The sequence below is a fragment of the Moschus berezovskii genome, chromosome 14 (assembly GCF_049115385.1).
Source record: "Moschus berezovskii isolate FMDL1 chromosome 14, NW_MosBer_1.0, whole genome shotgun sequence".
NCBI lineage: Eukaryota > Metazoa > Chordata > Mammalia > Artiodactyla > Moschidae > Moschus > Moschus berezovskii.
In genome coordinates, this window is record NC_142473.1 from 7,697,369 (window position 1) to 7,715,958 (window position 18,590).

Below are 18,590 nucleotides of genomic sequence, written 5' to 3' on the forward strand. Positions count from 1 at the left end.
GGGGATGGTTGTTTTTAGAGCTGTTATATAGGCTTTGGAAGACTGGTTCTTGCCAAGACCATGTGTCAGATGTTAACCAAAAATTCCTTAATGAAAATTGGCCCACTAGCAGTCCCTGGAGGAAATTAGTTCATTGATTGCAAACTTCAGTGCCTTAAGAAACATTGAGGATAAAGAATGTTGAAAATGCTTTCATGCTGATTTTTAAACTAACATTGTTAACAAAGTCTAATTTTCACCTTTAAGAGTTCACAGGGTGAGCCAACCTTGTGCTTTTTAAGTTAGGAGATAATTTATGAAAAAGTATCTAATTAAATTCAGTTTAATCCCAATTGGCCTGTTCTACTAATTGATATTCATTTTAAAATTAGGGACTCCTGCCCTACCGTCTTTTATGTTCTCCATCACTCCCTTGTTTCTTTTTCCCTTTTCAGCAATACATTGCGCGATGTCTCGCTGATGAAGGTACTAATTTGCATTCTAAGATACTTTTGTATAAGATGCTATGATTCGTTGAGGGAGAGTACAAAGATTATTAGAGGTAGTTTGTAGTAATAATAATCATACACTAGTCAGTCATAGGTCTCGCTGTTGATTAGCCTTGCTGAACTTTCTATTCTAAATTAGATGGCTGCATAAGACGAGAACTTTGGGAGACTTGTCAATCACCCGATTTTCCTCCACCGCTTGCTTGATCTGAGAGTAGATCACAACTATAGCAACAAACTCTCCTGCTTTAGTCCAGCATTGTTCTTCTTTCTTTGTCACAGGTTTTTAAAGAGTGGTGTGGACCGACTCTGCTGAGCTTGGTGGTACATGTTTTGCTGGAAATAGTGCAGAAAAAGAGGCGGTTCTTTCAAAGTTAATGTCTGAACTGGACGGCAAGCAGGGTCATTTCAATGGAACTCTTTCCAAAATAGTCCTTTAACGTTCATGCAAGATGTGTTCCCACAAACGTCAGGCACACTTAGAAATAAACTATTTTAAACTGCCTTTTATTTATTATCTTACTTCAAAATGCTTTTCAGTGTTTAGGAATTCTGCCTATTCATTATTCGCACTAACCATCATCCATGTATGTATTTAACAGCTCTGTTTGGAAAGTCTCCATATGCCCAGACTGGTGAGGGTCTGAGGTTACCTTGGTAAACAAGACATTGTCCTTTCCCTCAAGATATATAATATTCTGCATGTGATTTTTTGGTAACTTTTCTGTGAAACTTTCAAAGAAATTATAAAGCATCTTTTAGTAACTTTAGTTTAAGTCCCCGTACCCAACCAGGTTCAGGCAGAAACCTCTATTTAATTTTTTTAAAAAAGCAAGATAGAATACATTGCATCTGCTTTAAAGGATATATTTACATTCCTCCATAATGTGTTCAGCACTAAGTGGCCAGTTATGTGCCTGGGGCACTTTTCTTGTTAATAAGAAAGATTTTCATACATATGTTTGAACAACAATTGATAAAATATCCATTTGTACCCCTATTTTAGATGATAGCATAACTATATATATAATCACTGATAGATGGAAAAAGTGTTTATCCCACTGAAGATTTTGGATTTCAGATTCCTTGGTCTCATTATTGCCTCGCATCTGTCAGTCAAACCACTGGCAGTTCTGCCTTCTTGAAGGAAAATCGTTGAGGTGTCCTATCATTTGGACCTGAAAAGAATCTTAAATGTCATATTATTCAGCCCCTAAACTATTAGTTTAGGAAACAGAAGCCAGAAAGATGACATGCTGTGTCTGATGCTGCTGTTGATTGTAGTGAAGAAAGTCACCAACATGATGGAGCTGCATTCAAAACTTCACTGTTCCATATACCCGCCAGCCTTCCATTCTCTTCACTTACAACAAATCACTTTAACTTCTGTGTGTTGGTTTCATTACCTGTTAAAGTAATATAACACAATTAAATTTAAAAGAAAAAGCAGAATGAAAGCAGTGGTAATTACTGCAATATTTACTTTTTATCAACTTATGGTAGACTTACAAAATTGGATGCTTGTAAAGTATATTGCACCCCACAAAAATTAAGTGGTTGTAATGTGGTTGTTTGGCAGCAGAAATTTGGTTTATTACAACACTTAACTACATGCTCATCAAACATTGTTCATATGATATATGGTACGATTGTGAAATATCCATTTTACAAATGAAATTTTATAATAAATCCCTTTGCAAATTGGGAATTTCCTGAACCAATGACCATTCTTTTCTTTTGGCTTATAGCTGTAGTATATTGGGTTTGTGGCTAACAGTCATGATACTGGCTCCTGGATGTCTTAGAGAGACAGTGGAGCAAGTGAGTATGCCTGTATGTTCCACTGAATTTGTGTGAGGTGCCACAGTCTGCAGAGATCACCGTTTATTCCTATGGAATCACTGATGAAATATTTTAATTCTTTAATAACTGAGCATTTACCATTTGGATCACATGCTGTCGTAGGTAATATTATGATCTGAGAAGAAAAAATAAACCATTATTTGTGATTTCATTCCTCGTTAAACATAACTTGAAGCAGTAGATTAACAGATGTGTCTAATTGGGACCAAGAACGGCTATTCCATGAAGTGGGGAACGTTAGATAATTTCCAAAGTAGATAGTTCTTACCCTAGTTTATTCTGTATATAATATGATGTCCTCAGAATGTTTCAATGTCAAAGACAGGAAAGTGAGCCCAAGACAGGTCATCAGGCAGGGAGGTAAGATGAAAATTCAGATATGAGATATAGAGTCAAGCAAGGCAGTGAAGGAGCCTGGGAAGTCAAGAATGAAAAGCAGAAGAGTAGAAAGAATGATATGGTCAGTGGTTCTCACAGTTTAGGGAGCTGCGAATCACCTGGAGGGCTTATTAAAATAATAGTGCTGGGCTCCACCCCCAGCGTTTCTGCTTCAGTAGGTCTGGGATGCGGAGAAGGCAATGGCGAGCCACTCCAGTACTCTTGCCTAGAAAATCCCATGGATGGAGGAGCATGGTGGGCTGCAGTCCATGGGGTCGCTAAGGGTCGGACACGACTGAGCGACTTCACTTTCACTTTTCACTTTCACACATTGGAGAAGGAAATGGCAACCCACTCCAGTGTTCTTGCCTGGAGAATCCCGGGGACGGGGGAACCTTGTGGGCTTCCGTCTATGGGGTCATGCAGAGTCGGACACGACTGAAGTGACGCAGCAGCAGCAGGTCTGGGATGAGGCCTGATAATTTGCATTTCTGACAAATTACCAACTGATGATGTTGATCTGGGGACCGTACTCTGAGTTGTTCAAGATGAATCCCAAAGTAAGTGATAGTGCCCTCAGGGATTTAATGAGTTCCTGGGATACTTGGTTGGGTGAACTCAGTTTGGCAAAGAGTTAGGGACAGAATAAAAAACATTTTGACTTTTTCTTTCATTTTAATTCACTTTTTTAAAAGCATCAAATTCATAACCCAAAGTAATGACTATGGGAACCTCTTTCTGTATTAAAATGTAAAATAAGAACTTATATTCTTGCCATGTAAAACATAAGTCAAAATTATTCCCTATCTATGAAAAATGATACATTTCATATTTGTGTATTTTAACAACTCATACAGTGTTCTGATTAAGAATGTGTGCTCTGAAGATAGTCTAGGGTCAGATATTGATTTCACCACTTGCTTTGTGCCCTGAGGTCATAAGTTTCTTGAACTCTCTGAGCCTTCTTTGCGAAGTGGGGATATTACTAATTGCATACAGTTGTTGTGAGGATTAAATGAAGTAACAAATTTAAACAACTTACTGGAGTTCCTGGCATACAGTGTTAGTTATTATTGGAACACCAAAGTAAATGCCTTCATTGAGGAATGTGACTTTGTGTATAACACTTCGGAGTTATCTCAGGTTTAACCTGATAGGTTGCTCTCTGTATCTATAATTCATTACAGCTCTTCTGCCAAGAATAGCCCTGAGTTTGGCATGAGGTTATAAATTATATATAAACAATGTGATTCAGAAGTCAAAGTAATTATAGATAGCGAAAGATCTAAAATTGCCTCTAGCAAATTTCAGGCTAAGAAGGAAAACTACCTTCTGTTACAGATAGTTAACAGCATCAAACCTGGGACCAGAGCATGGGACACAACTGCAGAGCCGGTGCTCTGGCTCCTGGTCGAGAGGCTGAGACTAGGGACGTCCGCTCCTCCAGCTACCTTTGCTCTTCCTAAGGCTGTCTCCCACACAAAAGCTAGCCAGGCAAGCACAAAACACTAAACACTGAATTAGTCCAAAAAGAAAAAAGAAAAGAAAAATTGAAATTCCCATCCACATCAGAACGTTTGTTAAAGGGAGAGAAGCCTTTGCATCTTACATGCTGACTCCTTGTTCATCCCCCTTGTCTTATTTTGGAACCTTTAACAACCACCCTCCGCAGCCCAATCTTTCAGTGGTTTCCACCAGCAATTTAGGCCTCCCTGACCAGGCTCATTGAATTATAGGCTTTGGAGTCAACTCTCTGTGGGAGGACGCAAATAGACTGTGGCTGCAGTTCTGCTTACAGAGAGGCCTAAAATGTCAAAATCTAAAATGCAAAGAACTCTGGACACTGGGAGATAGGAAACATGGGCCCACTGAGCAGTGCAATTCTCATACAGACCACCTACAGTTAGGTCAGATGTCACCAGTTAAAAGCCCAGGTCCCAGGACTGATATTCAGTCACCTACTGAAAATTGTGAGGTACCCAGGTTACCCATACTCCTTACCAGTTCACAGTAAATCAAGGGCTTCCTATAAGCCCCTCAGATTTGATAATTTGCTAGGAAAACATAGAATTCAAGAAAACACTGTAGTTATAATTACAGTTTTATGATAAAGGATATAAATCAGGACCAGCCAAACAAAGAGACACTTACAGAGAGGTCTGGAAAGGTCCAAGCATGAAGCTTCATGTCCTCAGGACGTGTCACCCTCCCAGCATATGTGTGCATCATGAACCAGGAAACTCCCTCAAGCCACAGTGACCAGAGTTTTTATAAGAGTTTCATTCTATAGATATGAGTGATTGGATCACTGGCAATAGGCTAAGACTCCAAGACCTTACCTCTAGGGAGGTTGGGAAGTCAGACTGGTGTCAGAGCTGAAGTCATGTGTTTAGTCTTTCTATCATAGCCAGTCCCCATCCTGAAACTACGTAGGGTCCCACAGTGAATCACCTCATCACCTTAAAATCAGGTTTGGCCCCAAGGGCCTACTATAAATAATAAAGACACTTCGGAATTCTAAGGGATTAGAAGTTCCCTTTTAGGAACCCATGACAAAGATCAGACAAGTTCTTTATTATACAATATACGGAAAATAGAATTAGAATTGGACCTATTTTAAGTCAGCAAAATTGAAGGCCAAAAATTATGATCTTTTATGATGGAGAAACAACTGGAAGATGTCATTTGATTAAAAAATACGTGGTCATTAAATATCATTAGAGTCTTTAATTTGCTTTTCCCTCACTTGTTTCACTCATTCATTCATTCAGTAATATTTATTGAGTACCTCCTGTGCTAATCATTGAAGATATACTGTTACTCTGTCAATGAAAAAAAAATGTATTTGTACAGTTGATCCTTGAACAAAGTGAGGTTTAGGGGTGCCAGTACCTTACCAGGGCTTCCCCTGGGTCATCAGTAAAGAATCCTCCTGCAGCACAGGAGGTGCAGGTTCGATCCCAGGGTCGGAAATGTCCCCAGGAAAAGGGCATGGCAACTGTTGACTAAAAAGATGCAAAGTGAGAGTTGCAAGTTAAGTTTTAATGGGGGCAAAATGAAGACTGCAGTCCAGGAGACAGCATCTCAGATACCTCTAAGGAATTGTTCAAAAAAGGCAGTGGGGAAGGTCAATATATAAGATTTTGGTGAAGGGGGAATTCAGAGAAGTCAAGTAGTTACTTTACAAAAGGTTTTCTGTTAGTCACGAGGAGCTGATGCCCATGAAGGGATTCAGTGCTTTTCTACATGTGAGGAGATGCGTGCACTGGGATCGTTAAGTCAGTTTCTGAAAACATCTATCTAAAGGTTTGTTCCACCAGTTTCCCTGGAGCACAGAGTGCCTCACTCTCCACGCTGAACTGCCTTCAGGGCATGTTGAGGGTCAACAGCTGCAGCAACACAGCTGCACACTCTGCAGAGGCAGGTGGCAAATGCTCTTGGAAAACGCCAATTTATAGTTGACACAACCCACTCCAGTATTCTTGCCAGGAAAATACCATAGAGAGAGAAGCCTGGTGGGCTACAGTCCATGGGATGACAAAGAGTCAGACACCACTGTGCAACTAAGCACGTGCGCACTCACACACACACACGCACACACACACACACACACACCCTTCAGTCAAAAATCCACATATAACTTTTGTCTCCGCCCCCCCCACCCAAACTTTACTCATACTTCACTGTTGGTCAGAAACATCACTTTTTTTCCCCCTCTTTGGCTTTTGTTTGTTTTGTTTTGGGCTGTGTTAGATCTTCACTGTGCCATGTAGGCTTCCCTAGTTGTTGTGTGGGCCTAGTTACTATGGCATGTGGTATCTGAGTTCCCTGACCAGGGGTTGAACCAATGTCTCCTACACTGGAGGTGGATTCTCTATCACTGGCCCACAGCAGAAGTCCCCAGAAGCCTTACTACTAAACAGTTGATTAACACATATTTTGTATATGTATTATATATTCTACAATAAAGTGAACTAGAAAAAAAGAAAATGTTAAGAAAGTCAAAAGAGAAAATGCATTTACAATGTTGCTGATGAATTTGTGGTTCTTTGTCATGAAAGAATTCAGAGATGAAGTGATAGTAAATGGATGTCTTTAAAGGCAAACACACTTCGCAGAGTGTGGGCCATCTCAGAAAGCAAGAGAGAGCCTCAGTATACAGTGTGGATAGTTTTTATGGACTGGGTAATTTCATAGGCTAGTAAGTGGGAGGATTATTCCAATTATTTGGGGGAAGAGGCAGGGATTTCCAGGAATTAGGCCACAGCACAATATTTGACCTTTTATGGTTGGCCTCAGAACTGTCATGTGCTAATGGGCATGTCATTCAGCAGGCTAACAAGCGTGAGATGAGGCATTAGGTCCACTGCAAGCTGACTTTTCCATTATCTTGGACACAGCTAGTTCTAACCAATCTTCATCATGGTTACATCTTGACCTGCCCATTTCCCGCTTCCCTCCTGTTTCAACTGTATGTGTATATATATATATATATATTTATTTATTTATCAAAAAAATTCACAGACCCACACAGTTCAAACCTGTGTTGCTCAAGGGTCAGCTGTATTACATGGCAAAGAGGAAAGATGAACTATAGGAAATTACTTGCTCATTTTAATTCCCATTGAAATGAGTCTGAGTTCTGAGATAATTATTAATTTTGCTTGTCAAAAATAATGTTAAGAGAGCTCCCAAAGTATAAAATATTAAGAGTCAAGTCTAGATATGTGTAGAATTGAGGAGACAGGGGTAGTAGGAAAAACTATGGATGTTGTCTGTTTAACCACAAAGCTGCCATTTGCTCTTATGTTTTTAAACAAAATCAAGAAGTGCTTTGCAATGTGATGTGTTTTAAACTGTTCTTTTTTTGCTTTCCTGTAATTGGAGCAACATACTAATTTCTACAAGTTGTGACTACTAACAGAGAGCAATCACCTCACAGACTTGTACCGAAGAGACGAGACCATCCAGGTGACAGGACATGGCCACGTGCAGAGTCCCCGCTTCCCAAACAGCTACCCTCGCAACCTGCTTCTGACCTGGCGGCTCCACTCCCAGGAGAAAACAAGGATACAGCTAGCCTTTGACAATCAGTTTGGATTAGAGGAAGCGGAAAATGATATCTGTAGGTGAGTGTGAAATAAAATCATATTAGGGTAAAATTGCAAGGTGAAGAAAAGATTTAAAACATTGCATCAAAGTTCTCATCCTATCCAAAATACGTGACTTCTTTTTCAAAAAGCCTTTATGTCTGTCCTAATGTACAAAATAAGTTGGAGCACAGACTGTCTCTGTGGAGGCCTGGTAACATGACATGCCTCACAGAAGCTCACTCCTGCCACTGGCAGAGCCAGGCTGTGTGATTTCCAGAGAAGGGGGATCTGGGTGATTCTTTTTTTCTGGGCCAGGCCGAGAACCACCTTTGTGAGCAATTGCACATATTCGGTGTCCTGGGTCACCTGCAACCATGTCCTGTGGCTCGGGTGTGAGCTTCCCAGGACTTGAGGAGTGTACCCCTTTCTGGGCTCCAGGAACTGACCCAGTGCTGGGAGAGGGTGATGGCTAGGACCCTGCCAGGGCCTTGCCTGAAATCGTAATTTTAAGGCCTCAGATACGTGTAAAAAGAAAGAAAAGGCAAGCTCCCAGGGACAGCCTGCTCCTCAGAAATCTGTTCCTTCCTGCAGTTTCGGGGTCAGCAGAAAATGAAAGCGGCACTCAGACAGTCTTCTCCCTTTTGAGCATTATTTTTCAGAGCGAGGCTTGGCTGTTGTTCTTCGAATTGTCGGCTCACAGCATCTTATTCCCTTAATTAGCATGTGTAAGATGCAGAGGATTTTTTTTCCTCCCTGTACTTTACTGCGTGCACTTGTTCTGCATTGTCAATGAACTACTACTAAACTGCTAAATCCTTTCAGCAGGTTTATTTTACTCTGAATAATAAAAATCAGGTGCCTCAAATTTGGCTGTCCTTTGTTGCATGTTTATTACGCTGACAGCTTTTATTATGTTGCTTTTTTTTTTCAAGAATAATAGCACTCACTAGTACTTTCTAGGACCATAGAGGGTAATGTATGCCAGAAACTAAAGATGAATATATGCAGGAAGAGCCAGTCAATATTTACAGAGAAAATAAGCTTGAGGAGATCTTGTGTCTTTTCAACCTTGAAAGGGAGAATTCATTTTCTGTGCTTAAAAAAAGGGAGAGAGAGAGAGATCATGGAAACAAACAAAAAGCCAGTGTTAAAAGTTTATTAAAGATGATATCATTGAAGAGATACTGGTCTCCACTCCCGCGCAGGGTTTTGATCTGGTAGTGACTAAACCCTCTGGACATCCTGACCTTAAAATTAGGAGAGGAAATTAAGGACGATTTTTCCCCCAGTTGTTGGTCAATTGCTAAGTGGTGTCCAACTCTTTGAACTGCAACATACCAGGCCTCCCTGTCCCTCACCATCTCCCGGAATTTGAGTAAATTCATGTCCAATGAGTCGGTGATGCCATCCAACCATCTCATCCTCTGTCGTCCCCTTCTCCTCCTGCCTTCAAGCTTTCCCAGCATCAGGGTCTTTTCAAATGAGTCAGCTCTTCACATCAGGTGGCCAAAGTATTGGAGCTTCAGTTTCAGTATCAGTCCTTCCAATGAGGATTCAGGGTTAATTGCCTTTCAGTTCAGTTCAGTTCAGTTCAGTCGCTCAGTCGTGTCTGACTCTTTGCGACCCCATGAATCACAGCACACCAGGCCTCCCTGTCCATCACCATTGCCTTTAGGATGGACTAAAGGAACCCCAGACCATTCATCAAATGAAGTTGCTCCTAAAAATTTATAGAGGGAGGTAGAGAAGTAAGAGGTAGGGGAGAAAGGAAAAAGGGGAAGAGATCAGGACCCTCCCTGAAAACCAAAATGGAGCTTTGAGAATGAAAATTGTGCTAATAGGTTATCTAAAAAACAAAAGTGACCTCTTGTGCTATTAAAATTTCAAGTATACTCTTGTTTAGTGTAGTGAATATGATTCACATATATTGGATATAAAATGAAATGAAGTTGTTTCTTCCCATCTGTTGCAAAACTTCCTTGATGTCTACATTGTAATATTTATTGCTCTAATGATAATTCTATCTTAGTACTTTTCACTTTCCAAGCACCATATATCAAGTAGTTAATCTGCATAGCACTCAAGAGATATTCAGCTGGTAAAATTACATAAACCTTCTTATTTTGCTCATTAGGAAACTGAGGCAAAGGAGATAAAGGCCCCACAGATTATTTTCAATGAAACTGAGTCACCGTTTTATTATGCTCACCTGCTTCTTAGATCACCCTGCCCCATCCAATAAGAGCTCTAAGGTGTATGGGTAAGACAAGTTAAATCATACTGGGTTTTCTTCATATTCAGATGTGATGGTTCTCATGCTGACTCCTTTTGGTAATCATGACACGAAAATATAAAGTAGATATAAGACTTGACCACTGTTCACCACGAACGTTTGCCCTGAGTGTTCGTGTGCCTGTGACTTTAGCATCTGAAGTCATATGGGGGAGAGGTGATTGAAGGACGAGACGCTGATAATCCGAACTGAAAGGCCCCGAGTTCAGTTCTCAAGTAGAATGTTTTAAGATTTGGGGTATCTCAGAATAAGTGATTCCTAGAAGATGCCAGTTCTGTCTCTGAACGTGTTTATTCTGCAATGAAAGAGTGGGATATTGTGCAGGGACCTGGAGGATCTAATGACTCCATGAAATATCTAAAATACCTCTCCTGTCTTTCTGAGTCCTGAGGTTCTCTGTTTCTCCGACCAGTGTCAATGATGAACCCATAGTCTTACCCTCATTCACACGCAGCTCAGACATGTTCAGTACTGGCTAGGGCACATCACAGCTAAAGGCATGTGCCTTCCATTATGATAAATATCGTTGTTTATGATACAATCCTTCCAAAAGATAGGTTCCACAAAGAGAAAATAGTTGTTTATTTTATAATTTCATCATTTATTTTCTACAATGAAGTTGCTGACTTTTTATGCTGTGTAGGTATAGACCATTTCCTTTCCTAAGTAAATGCTGGATGTGGTAAATTAATTCCAAGCAGGAATTTGTTTAAAAATTTGATATAGTAAACGTGTGGGTATATAATTGAAGCTACAGGCTTCCCCAGTGGCTCAGTGGTAAAGTATCTACCTGTCATGCAGGAGATGCTTGTTCAATCCCTGAGTAGGGAAGATCCCCTGGAGGAAGGCATGGCAACCCACTCCATTATTCTTGCCTGGAGAATCCCATGGACAGAGGTGCCTGGAGGGCTACAGTCCATGGAGTCACAAAGAGAGGACATGACTGAAGCAACTGAGTATGCAAACACCCACACAACTGGAGCTATATCTCCTAAAGTATGTCAAGAGATTATATCTATTGATTTCTCCAGGAAAACTTTTATAAGCTAGATGCTCTGAAAGTAGCCTATTTTGATTTTTGACAATTTAGGAAGAGTTATGAGGCTTCTCTGTTAGCTCAACTAGTAAAGAATTTCCTGCAATGCAAAAGACCCCTGCTCAATCCCTGGGTTGGGAAGATCCCCTCGAGAAGGAATAGCTAGGACATGGAATAAACCTAGATGTCCATCGGCAGACAAATGGATAAGAAAGCTGTGGTACATATACACAATGGAATATTACTCAGCTATTAAAAAGAATGTATTTGAATCAGTTCCAATGAGGTGGATGAAACTGGAGCCTATTATACAGAGTGAAGTAAGTCAGAAAGAAAAACAGCAATACAGTATACTAACACATATACATGGAATTTAGAAAGATGGTAACGATGACCCTGTATGCAAGACAGCATAAGAGACACAGATGTAAAGAACAGACTTTTGGACTGTGTGGGAGAAGGGAAGGGTGGGATGATTTGAGAGAATAGCATTGAAACATATATAGTATCATATGTGAAATAGATCCAGGTTCAATGCATGAGACAGGGCACTCAGGGCTAGTGCACTGGGATGAGGGATGGGATGGGGAGGGTGGTGGGAGGGGGGCTCAGGATGGGAAACATATGTACACCCATGGCTTATTCATGTGAATGTATGGCAAAAATCACTACAATATTATAAAGTAATTAGCCTCCAATTAAAATAAATAAAGAAAGAAAGAATCTCCCTGCAAAGCAGAAGACCTGAGTTTTGATCCCTGGGTTGGGAAGATCCCCTGGAGGAGGGCATGGCAACTCACTCTAGTATTCTGGCCTGGAGAATCCCATGGACAGAGGCGCCTGGTGGGCTACAGTCCATGGGGTCACAAAGAGTCAGACATGACTGAGCAACTTTCACTCACTCAAGGAGGATAGGCTGAAAGTGTATAAAAGTTTTTCCTCAGAATAGATTGTTGAAGTTTGAATCTGAGAAATCTAATCCAAGAACTGGTTTTTCTTCTAAACTTCATTTCAGATAATAGGTCATGAGAAATCACATATATTAGTTTTATTTTCTCAGTGAAAATATGAATTTCAAAGTCTATTTTAATCAAAACTTATTTGTTAAATTGGCACCAGGTATGATTTTGTAGAAGTTGAAGACATATCTGAAACCAGTACTGTTATTAGAGGACGATGGTGTGGACACAAGGAAGTTCCTCCAAGGATAACATCAAGAACAAACCAGATTAAAATAACGTTCAAGTCTGATGACTACTTTGTGGCTAAACCTGGATTCAAGATTTATTATTCTTTTGTGGTAAGTAGCTTAACCACCCTATGATTAAAAGCAGACACTGGTTAAATGAAGTTTAGAGATCATTTTCTGTGATTAAATTCAGTGGTGTGAAACTGAACGAACTGTGTTAATTGTCTGTGGTATGCTTTGTCCCTGCCTTGTGGCCAAAATGTTAAAACTTTCTTTAGTGAGGAATGCCACTTTAGCTCTGTTAAATCAATACTTGGGGCCCAAGCATTTTGAAAGAAAGCACAGTGAATAGAAAAAGTAAAGTTGTTTACAGTAAAGCATATACCATTTTCCCTTTGATTCAGCAAAATACAAGAGAAGGTATGTGATATTTGAGAAATTTTCTATGTAATTCCAATCTTTGAAGACTTCCAATGATTTTAGTTTAAATCATGACCCAAATTTGGGAATGATCTATGTTATAATCATACATCCTCAGAGTTAGCAAGCATCCTAAAGATTGGAATATAATTCAAGACCCAAAGGTTGATTTTTGCTTACTCTGCCCATGTTTATTTTTGCTCTCACATCTGCTTAAGCACCTTTGCAGCCATTTTAAACTTTAAATGCTTCTGTTAGAAGATGTTCAACCTCATATTGAGGTATAATCTACCCTGTAGTTAAATCTTGTTATTGGGTCATACATGGTTATGGATCTTCTTTACTCAGTCATTCATTAGTAAAACAATATAAAGTTCCTTGGAGGAGGAAATGTCAACCCACTCCAATATTCTTGCCTGAAAAATTCCATGGACAGAGGAGCCTGGCAGGCTACAGTCCATGGGGTCACAAAGCAACTGAGCACAGACACACACATAAAGTTCCTGCTTGTTATCAGACACTCTGATAGGTGTAGTAGATAAAAGGCAAGCAAGAAGACAGGGTCCCTGAACCTCCTGGAGTTGATAGTCTGGTAGAAATGACAGCTAAAAAGCAGTAACAACTAATGATGAGTAATAAGACAGAAGGACTGGGTGTTGCAGATGAAGCACAGGGAGAAATTGGGATAATTTTGCCTATGCGTTACCTTTCAGTTCAGTTCAGTTCAGTCGCTTAGTCGTGTCCGACTCTTTGCGACTCCATAAATCACAGCACGCCAGGCCTCCCTGTCCATCACCAACTCCCGGAGTTCACTCAAACTCACGTCCATCGAGTCGGTGATGCCATCCAACCATCTCATTCTCTGTCGTCCCCATCTCCTCCTACCCCCAATCCCTCCTAGCATCAGACTCTTTTCCAGTGAGTCAGCTCAGATATGCGTGACCTTTAGGATAGATTAAGTATCTCTGAGTCCTTGAGTCGTTCATAGCATATTACCTCTTGCTCACCTGGCAGCATCATTAACTCTCATTCAGTTTATTGCTATCCCTTTTCCAAATGTGGTTGCCAAAATAGAACACAGTACTACAAATGGAGTCAATTTGTGGGTTTTTTTGCTCTTATGGCTTAAATTTAGAGTAGGAAAAATTCTTTCTTTTTTCAAATCTAATGTGGTTTCTTCTAGCTCTCTCCTTTTTTTTTTTTTTGCATCATGATGAGTTATTAAATACTAAGTGAATTCTACATCAGAATACTATAAATGAAAAAATAGCATGTCGTGATCCTGGTTCTACTTTAATTTGGGAATGATCCATCAAGCGTGATATACATTATTGCATACTCATGCAGTGCTGTTCAGCATTAAAATGGAAGCATGAACCTTTGGTTTCTGCATTTCTTTGCTTTTAATGTGTTCAGTAATGCATCTGTTCTCAATTTTTCATGGTCAAAGCGGTCTCAGCATGTTGGAATGGTGATGTGGCAGAATGGCTTAGTTAAGGACCTGTTTTATTCCCTCAACATATCAAGGCCTGTTAGTGCTCATGTATATGCTTTTTGTGAGGCTTTGGTTATGACTAAGTTAAATGATCCATAAGTCAGTTAGAAACACACTAATTCTAATATTATGTCTTTAAGGCAAAATAACTTCTCTTCGTTGAAAAAGGCAGTGCAGATGTGGACTTAAGGAAAAGGGAGTATTTTCGTTTGAGGTGTTCTGGCTTATAGTGCAGGCTTTTCACTCGTTTCCTGGCTGCTGTTAAGTAGAGTACTGGACAGACTGTAGTTAGGATGTAAACTCTTTGGCATGACTCCACTCACTATTATTCACCTCCACCAGTACATTCAGTTGTGTTTTTTAGAAATGACGGTCGTCGTACCATTTTTTGTTATACCAGCCTCTTGGTCTGCATTCATTGCAAATAGCTCCAGTCTCTCTTTTCACTCCTAATAGACTTCTGGCACTAAATATGATCAATTAGGGCCAAAGTGCTTTGGTGGCTGAATTCCAAGAAGTAGAGTGAGCATAACCTTCAGGTGTATATAAACTCTAGATCTGTGTGACTTTTTGATAAACTCTTCTATTTGAACCTTGTTCAACAGGGATCATTTATGGCTTGACCAATGTTTTGGAAAGGTCATTTTATTCATGTTTAAATTTTTCTTGGAGAAACTTTAAAGCAGGGTTTATGAAATCAAATGCTACAGAGACCAGACTTAAAACTCTTAGTGAGCCCTATATAAAATTAGAGGGAGACAGTGGGATTAAAAATAGTGAGCCCTGATGTATATAAGTCATATCATTATGCTGCCCACATTATACAGTGTTGTATGTCAATTATATCTCATGAAAATAGAAAAACTGACAAGTCTTCTTTCAGTTCAGTTCAGTTCAGTCGCACAGTCGTGTCCAACTCTTTGCAACCCCATGAATCACAGCACGCCAGGCTTCCCTGTCTGTCACCAACTCTCAGAGTTCACTCAAACTCATGTCCATCGAGTCAGTGATGCCATCCAGCCATCTCATTCTCTATCATCCCCTTCTCCTCCCGCCCCCAATCCCTTCCAGCATCAGAGTCTTTTCCAGTGAGTCAAATCTTCGCGTGAGGTGGCCAAAGTATTGGAGTTTCAGCTTTAGCATCAGTCCTTCCAATGAACACCCAGAACTGATCTCCTTTAGAATGGACTGATTGGATCTCCTTGCAGTCCAAGGGACTCTCAAGAGTCTTCTCCAACACCATAGTTCAAAAGCATCAGTTCTTCGGCGCTCAGCTTTCTTCACAGTTCAACCCTCACATCCATACATGACCACGGGAAAAACCATAGCCTTGACTAGATGGACCTTTGTTGGCAAAGTAATGTCTCTGCAAGTCTTTTTTAGGTGTATTTAAATAATGAATTTTAAAAAGTTATACTGACTTACAAAGTCTCTCAAATTTGGAGTCAGTTGTTTTGCAATTCCTCCTTTAAGGTATAGCAGGTCCTGGGGAAATTTGGACTGATAATAGTTCCTGAGCAATCACCATGCTCTTAGAAAATGGCACATAGCTTTTTGGATAGGTCAAAACCACCTCCCTTCTAATCTCCACCTTTCCACTTCTCGGCCTTCCATCAAACCCGCTCTTCTTCCTACTTCATGATTCTCTGTTGTACAAGGGCCTCCCTGGAGGCTGTAAGTTACAGGTACCCAAGACCATAAGAGCCCACTACACTAGAATCACATCTACATGGTTCATGCTTGTAACATTTCTAGAATAAATCTGGTGTAATATTTAGTCTATTTTCCACTCCAGCAAAGTGTGGGAGACTAACTAATGGGATAACGTCATGATCACTTAGTTTTGGCTAGCAATCATTCTTATAATTGCTACAGTTTTGTCTGATGCGCAAGGGCAAGGCAGCACAGCCATAGGGAACCACATTGCTACAAAGCGTATTTTGATTCAAAGAATATTTCCCCAATTATTAATGTGTGATATAGAATGAGTCTCTTACCTTTTGGTTTTATATCCATAAAATGGGGATGATAATTGGAGTTGGTGTGAGATTTTAAATTAATAGCAAATAGTTATAATAGCACCTACGATATGGAAGTGCTCAATAAATAATGGTGATAATGATCCTATCTTTGCTATCACTAAGTGTGTGTGTGTGTGTGTGTGTGTCCCCTCCAGATATAACCGAAAGCAATGAACAAATGAGGGTAGGACAAGTGTCCTGTGTGTATTCTACACAGTGCCTTATACAGGGCCAGTTATTATGTTTGTTGAATTGACTCCTATTGAGAAAATGATTCCATTTCATATTTCCATTTTTTCTCTCCTACTGAGTTTTCTTTCCTCATTCACTCAGTTGGGGAGGATAGATAACCATCAGGGCTTCCCGGGTGGCACGGTAGTATAGAGTCTGCCTGCCAATGCAGGAGGTGCAAAAGATGTGTATTCAGTCTCTGGGTTGGGAAGATCCCCTGGAGGCGACATGGCAACCCACTCCAGGATTCTTGCCTGGCAAATTCCATGGACAGAGGAGCCTGATGGGCTATAGTCCATGGGGTCACAAAGAGTCGGACACTACAGACCAGACAACACAGTAAAAACAACAGATACCATCAGAGAGCATAATGAAGCAGAATGGATAATGTTATCAAACTGTTAGCAAAATGTGTTTGTCTAAATAAATTAGACTCTGCCACCACAAATTTTGGGCTTCCCTGGTGGCTCAGAGGTTAAAGCGTCTGCCTCTAATGCGGGAGACCCAGGTTCGATCCCTGGGTTGGGAAGATCCCTGGAGAAGGAAATGGCACCCCACTCCAGTACTCTTGCCTGGAAAATCCCATGGATGGAGGAGCCTGGTAGGCTGCAGCCCATGGGGTCGCTAAGAGTCAGACACGACTGAACGACTTCACCACAAATTTAGTTTGTTGGGGAATGAATGGATTGATTGGATTGTTAGGAATCTCTTTTTGAAGACCACTAAGTAGATTATTGGAAAGGTGTCAATTATTAGACTCCAAGCGTGTGGTGAGCAAAGAAGTCTGCAAGCATGTGTGTGAATTTCAGCTCTGCTTCTTACTGACCAAAGGCTCAGTTTCGTCATCTGTAAGATTGTGATCATACTACCTGATGTACAGTTAACTAGTTACTGGATTGGGTTAAGCAACTTTTGTAAAGCAGCCTGCCTGGAACTTAGTAAAATTGCAGAAATATCTACTGCTTTTATTGTCATCATTATCACTGGTGTAATTATTAATGTCATCAGGTGATAAGTGAACTTGGCAGACCTGTACAAACAGCCCAGTTGTCATTGTGTGTGTGTTATGTATGCACATATACACATACCGCTGAGCGTTATTCACTTCCGACCTCCAAAGTAAAAGCATTTTATTTCATATTGTGACAAACATTAAAAAAGCCTTTTATTTGTATATATGTGTTTAGTGAAAGTGAAGTCGCTCAGTTGTGTCTGACTCTTTGCCCCCATGGACTGTAGCCCCCAGGCTCCTCCATCCATGGAATTTCCCAGTCAAGAATACTGGAGTGGGTTGCCCTTTCCTTCTCCAGGGGATCTTCCTGACTCAGGGATTGAACCCAGGTCTCCCGCACTGCAGGCAGATGCCTTTACCATTGGAGCCACCAGGGAAGCCCATGTTTAATGAAAAGTACATTTTAATTCAAAAAATTATTTTTAAAACTTGCATTGAAATATAGATGATTTACAACAGTAAAATATTAAAGTAAAAATTAAATTACTTGAAAGCTAGCCCATTTTTGTTTTATTAACAAACTCTAGTTTATTTTTTAATTGAATTTAATAATACATTATAAACATTTTCTAAGATAAAAAAGCAATTTTATCTGTTACTTAACTGTGTACCTCTGTAGTTTGAATCAACTTCAAGTAGCACAGTTAAATTTCCATTGAGGTTTAAACTCCACATGAATCATGGTTTTCCTTTATAAACAATTATTTAAAATAGATGCAGAAAGGGAAGGGGATGGAAAAGAAGAAGATGAGAATGCAAAGAAAAAGGAAGAATAAGGCCAAGAGTTAATAACGAAGATTCTGATTTATAACAGATTTCACAGATTCTAATTGTGCTCACCTAAAACTTACCAGCTGGTGAAACAAGCATAATAATGATGGATAATTCATTATTATTCCCATAAACTAAATTCTCAAAAATAAAAACTAAATGACCTCATTCACTTTCTCTACAAAATGTGGAAATTCCATATTTATTTCCATTGTCAGATAAAAATTGTTGAAGGTTTCTGAACATCCCTGGTTGTTCTGACCACATCAGCCAGACTGTATATACAGCCAAGGATTGTCA

General features: G+C 40.0%; 1 protein-coding gene across 2 annotated transcripts in view; it reads left to right on the forward strand.

Moving 5' to 3' along the window:
* Positions 1-18,590, forward strand: part of PDGFD (platelet derived growth factor D) — a 279,429-nt gene that overhangs the window by 174,959 nt on the left and 85,880 nt on the right. The window contains exons 2-3 of one of the 2 annotated variants that reach the window (XM_055422855.2): positions 7,672-7,858; positions 12,271-12,451. In XM_055422855.2, the coding sequence (XP_055278830.2) occupies positions 7,672-7,858; positions 12,271-12,451 (368 nt within the window). Of the gene's footprint in view, positions 1-7,653; positions 7,859-12,270; positions 12,452-18,590 lie in introns of both variants that reach the window. The other variant, XM_055422854.2, reaches the window with a different exon arrangement.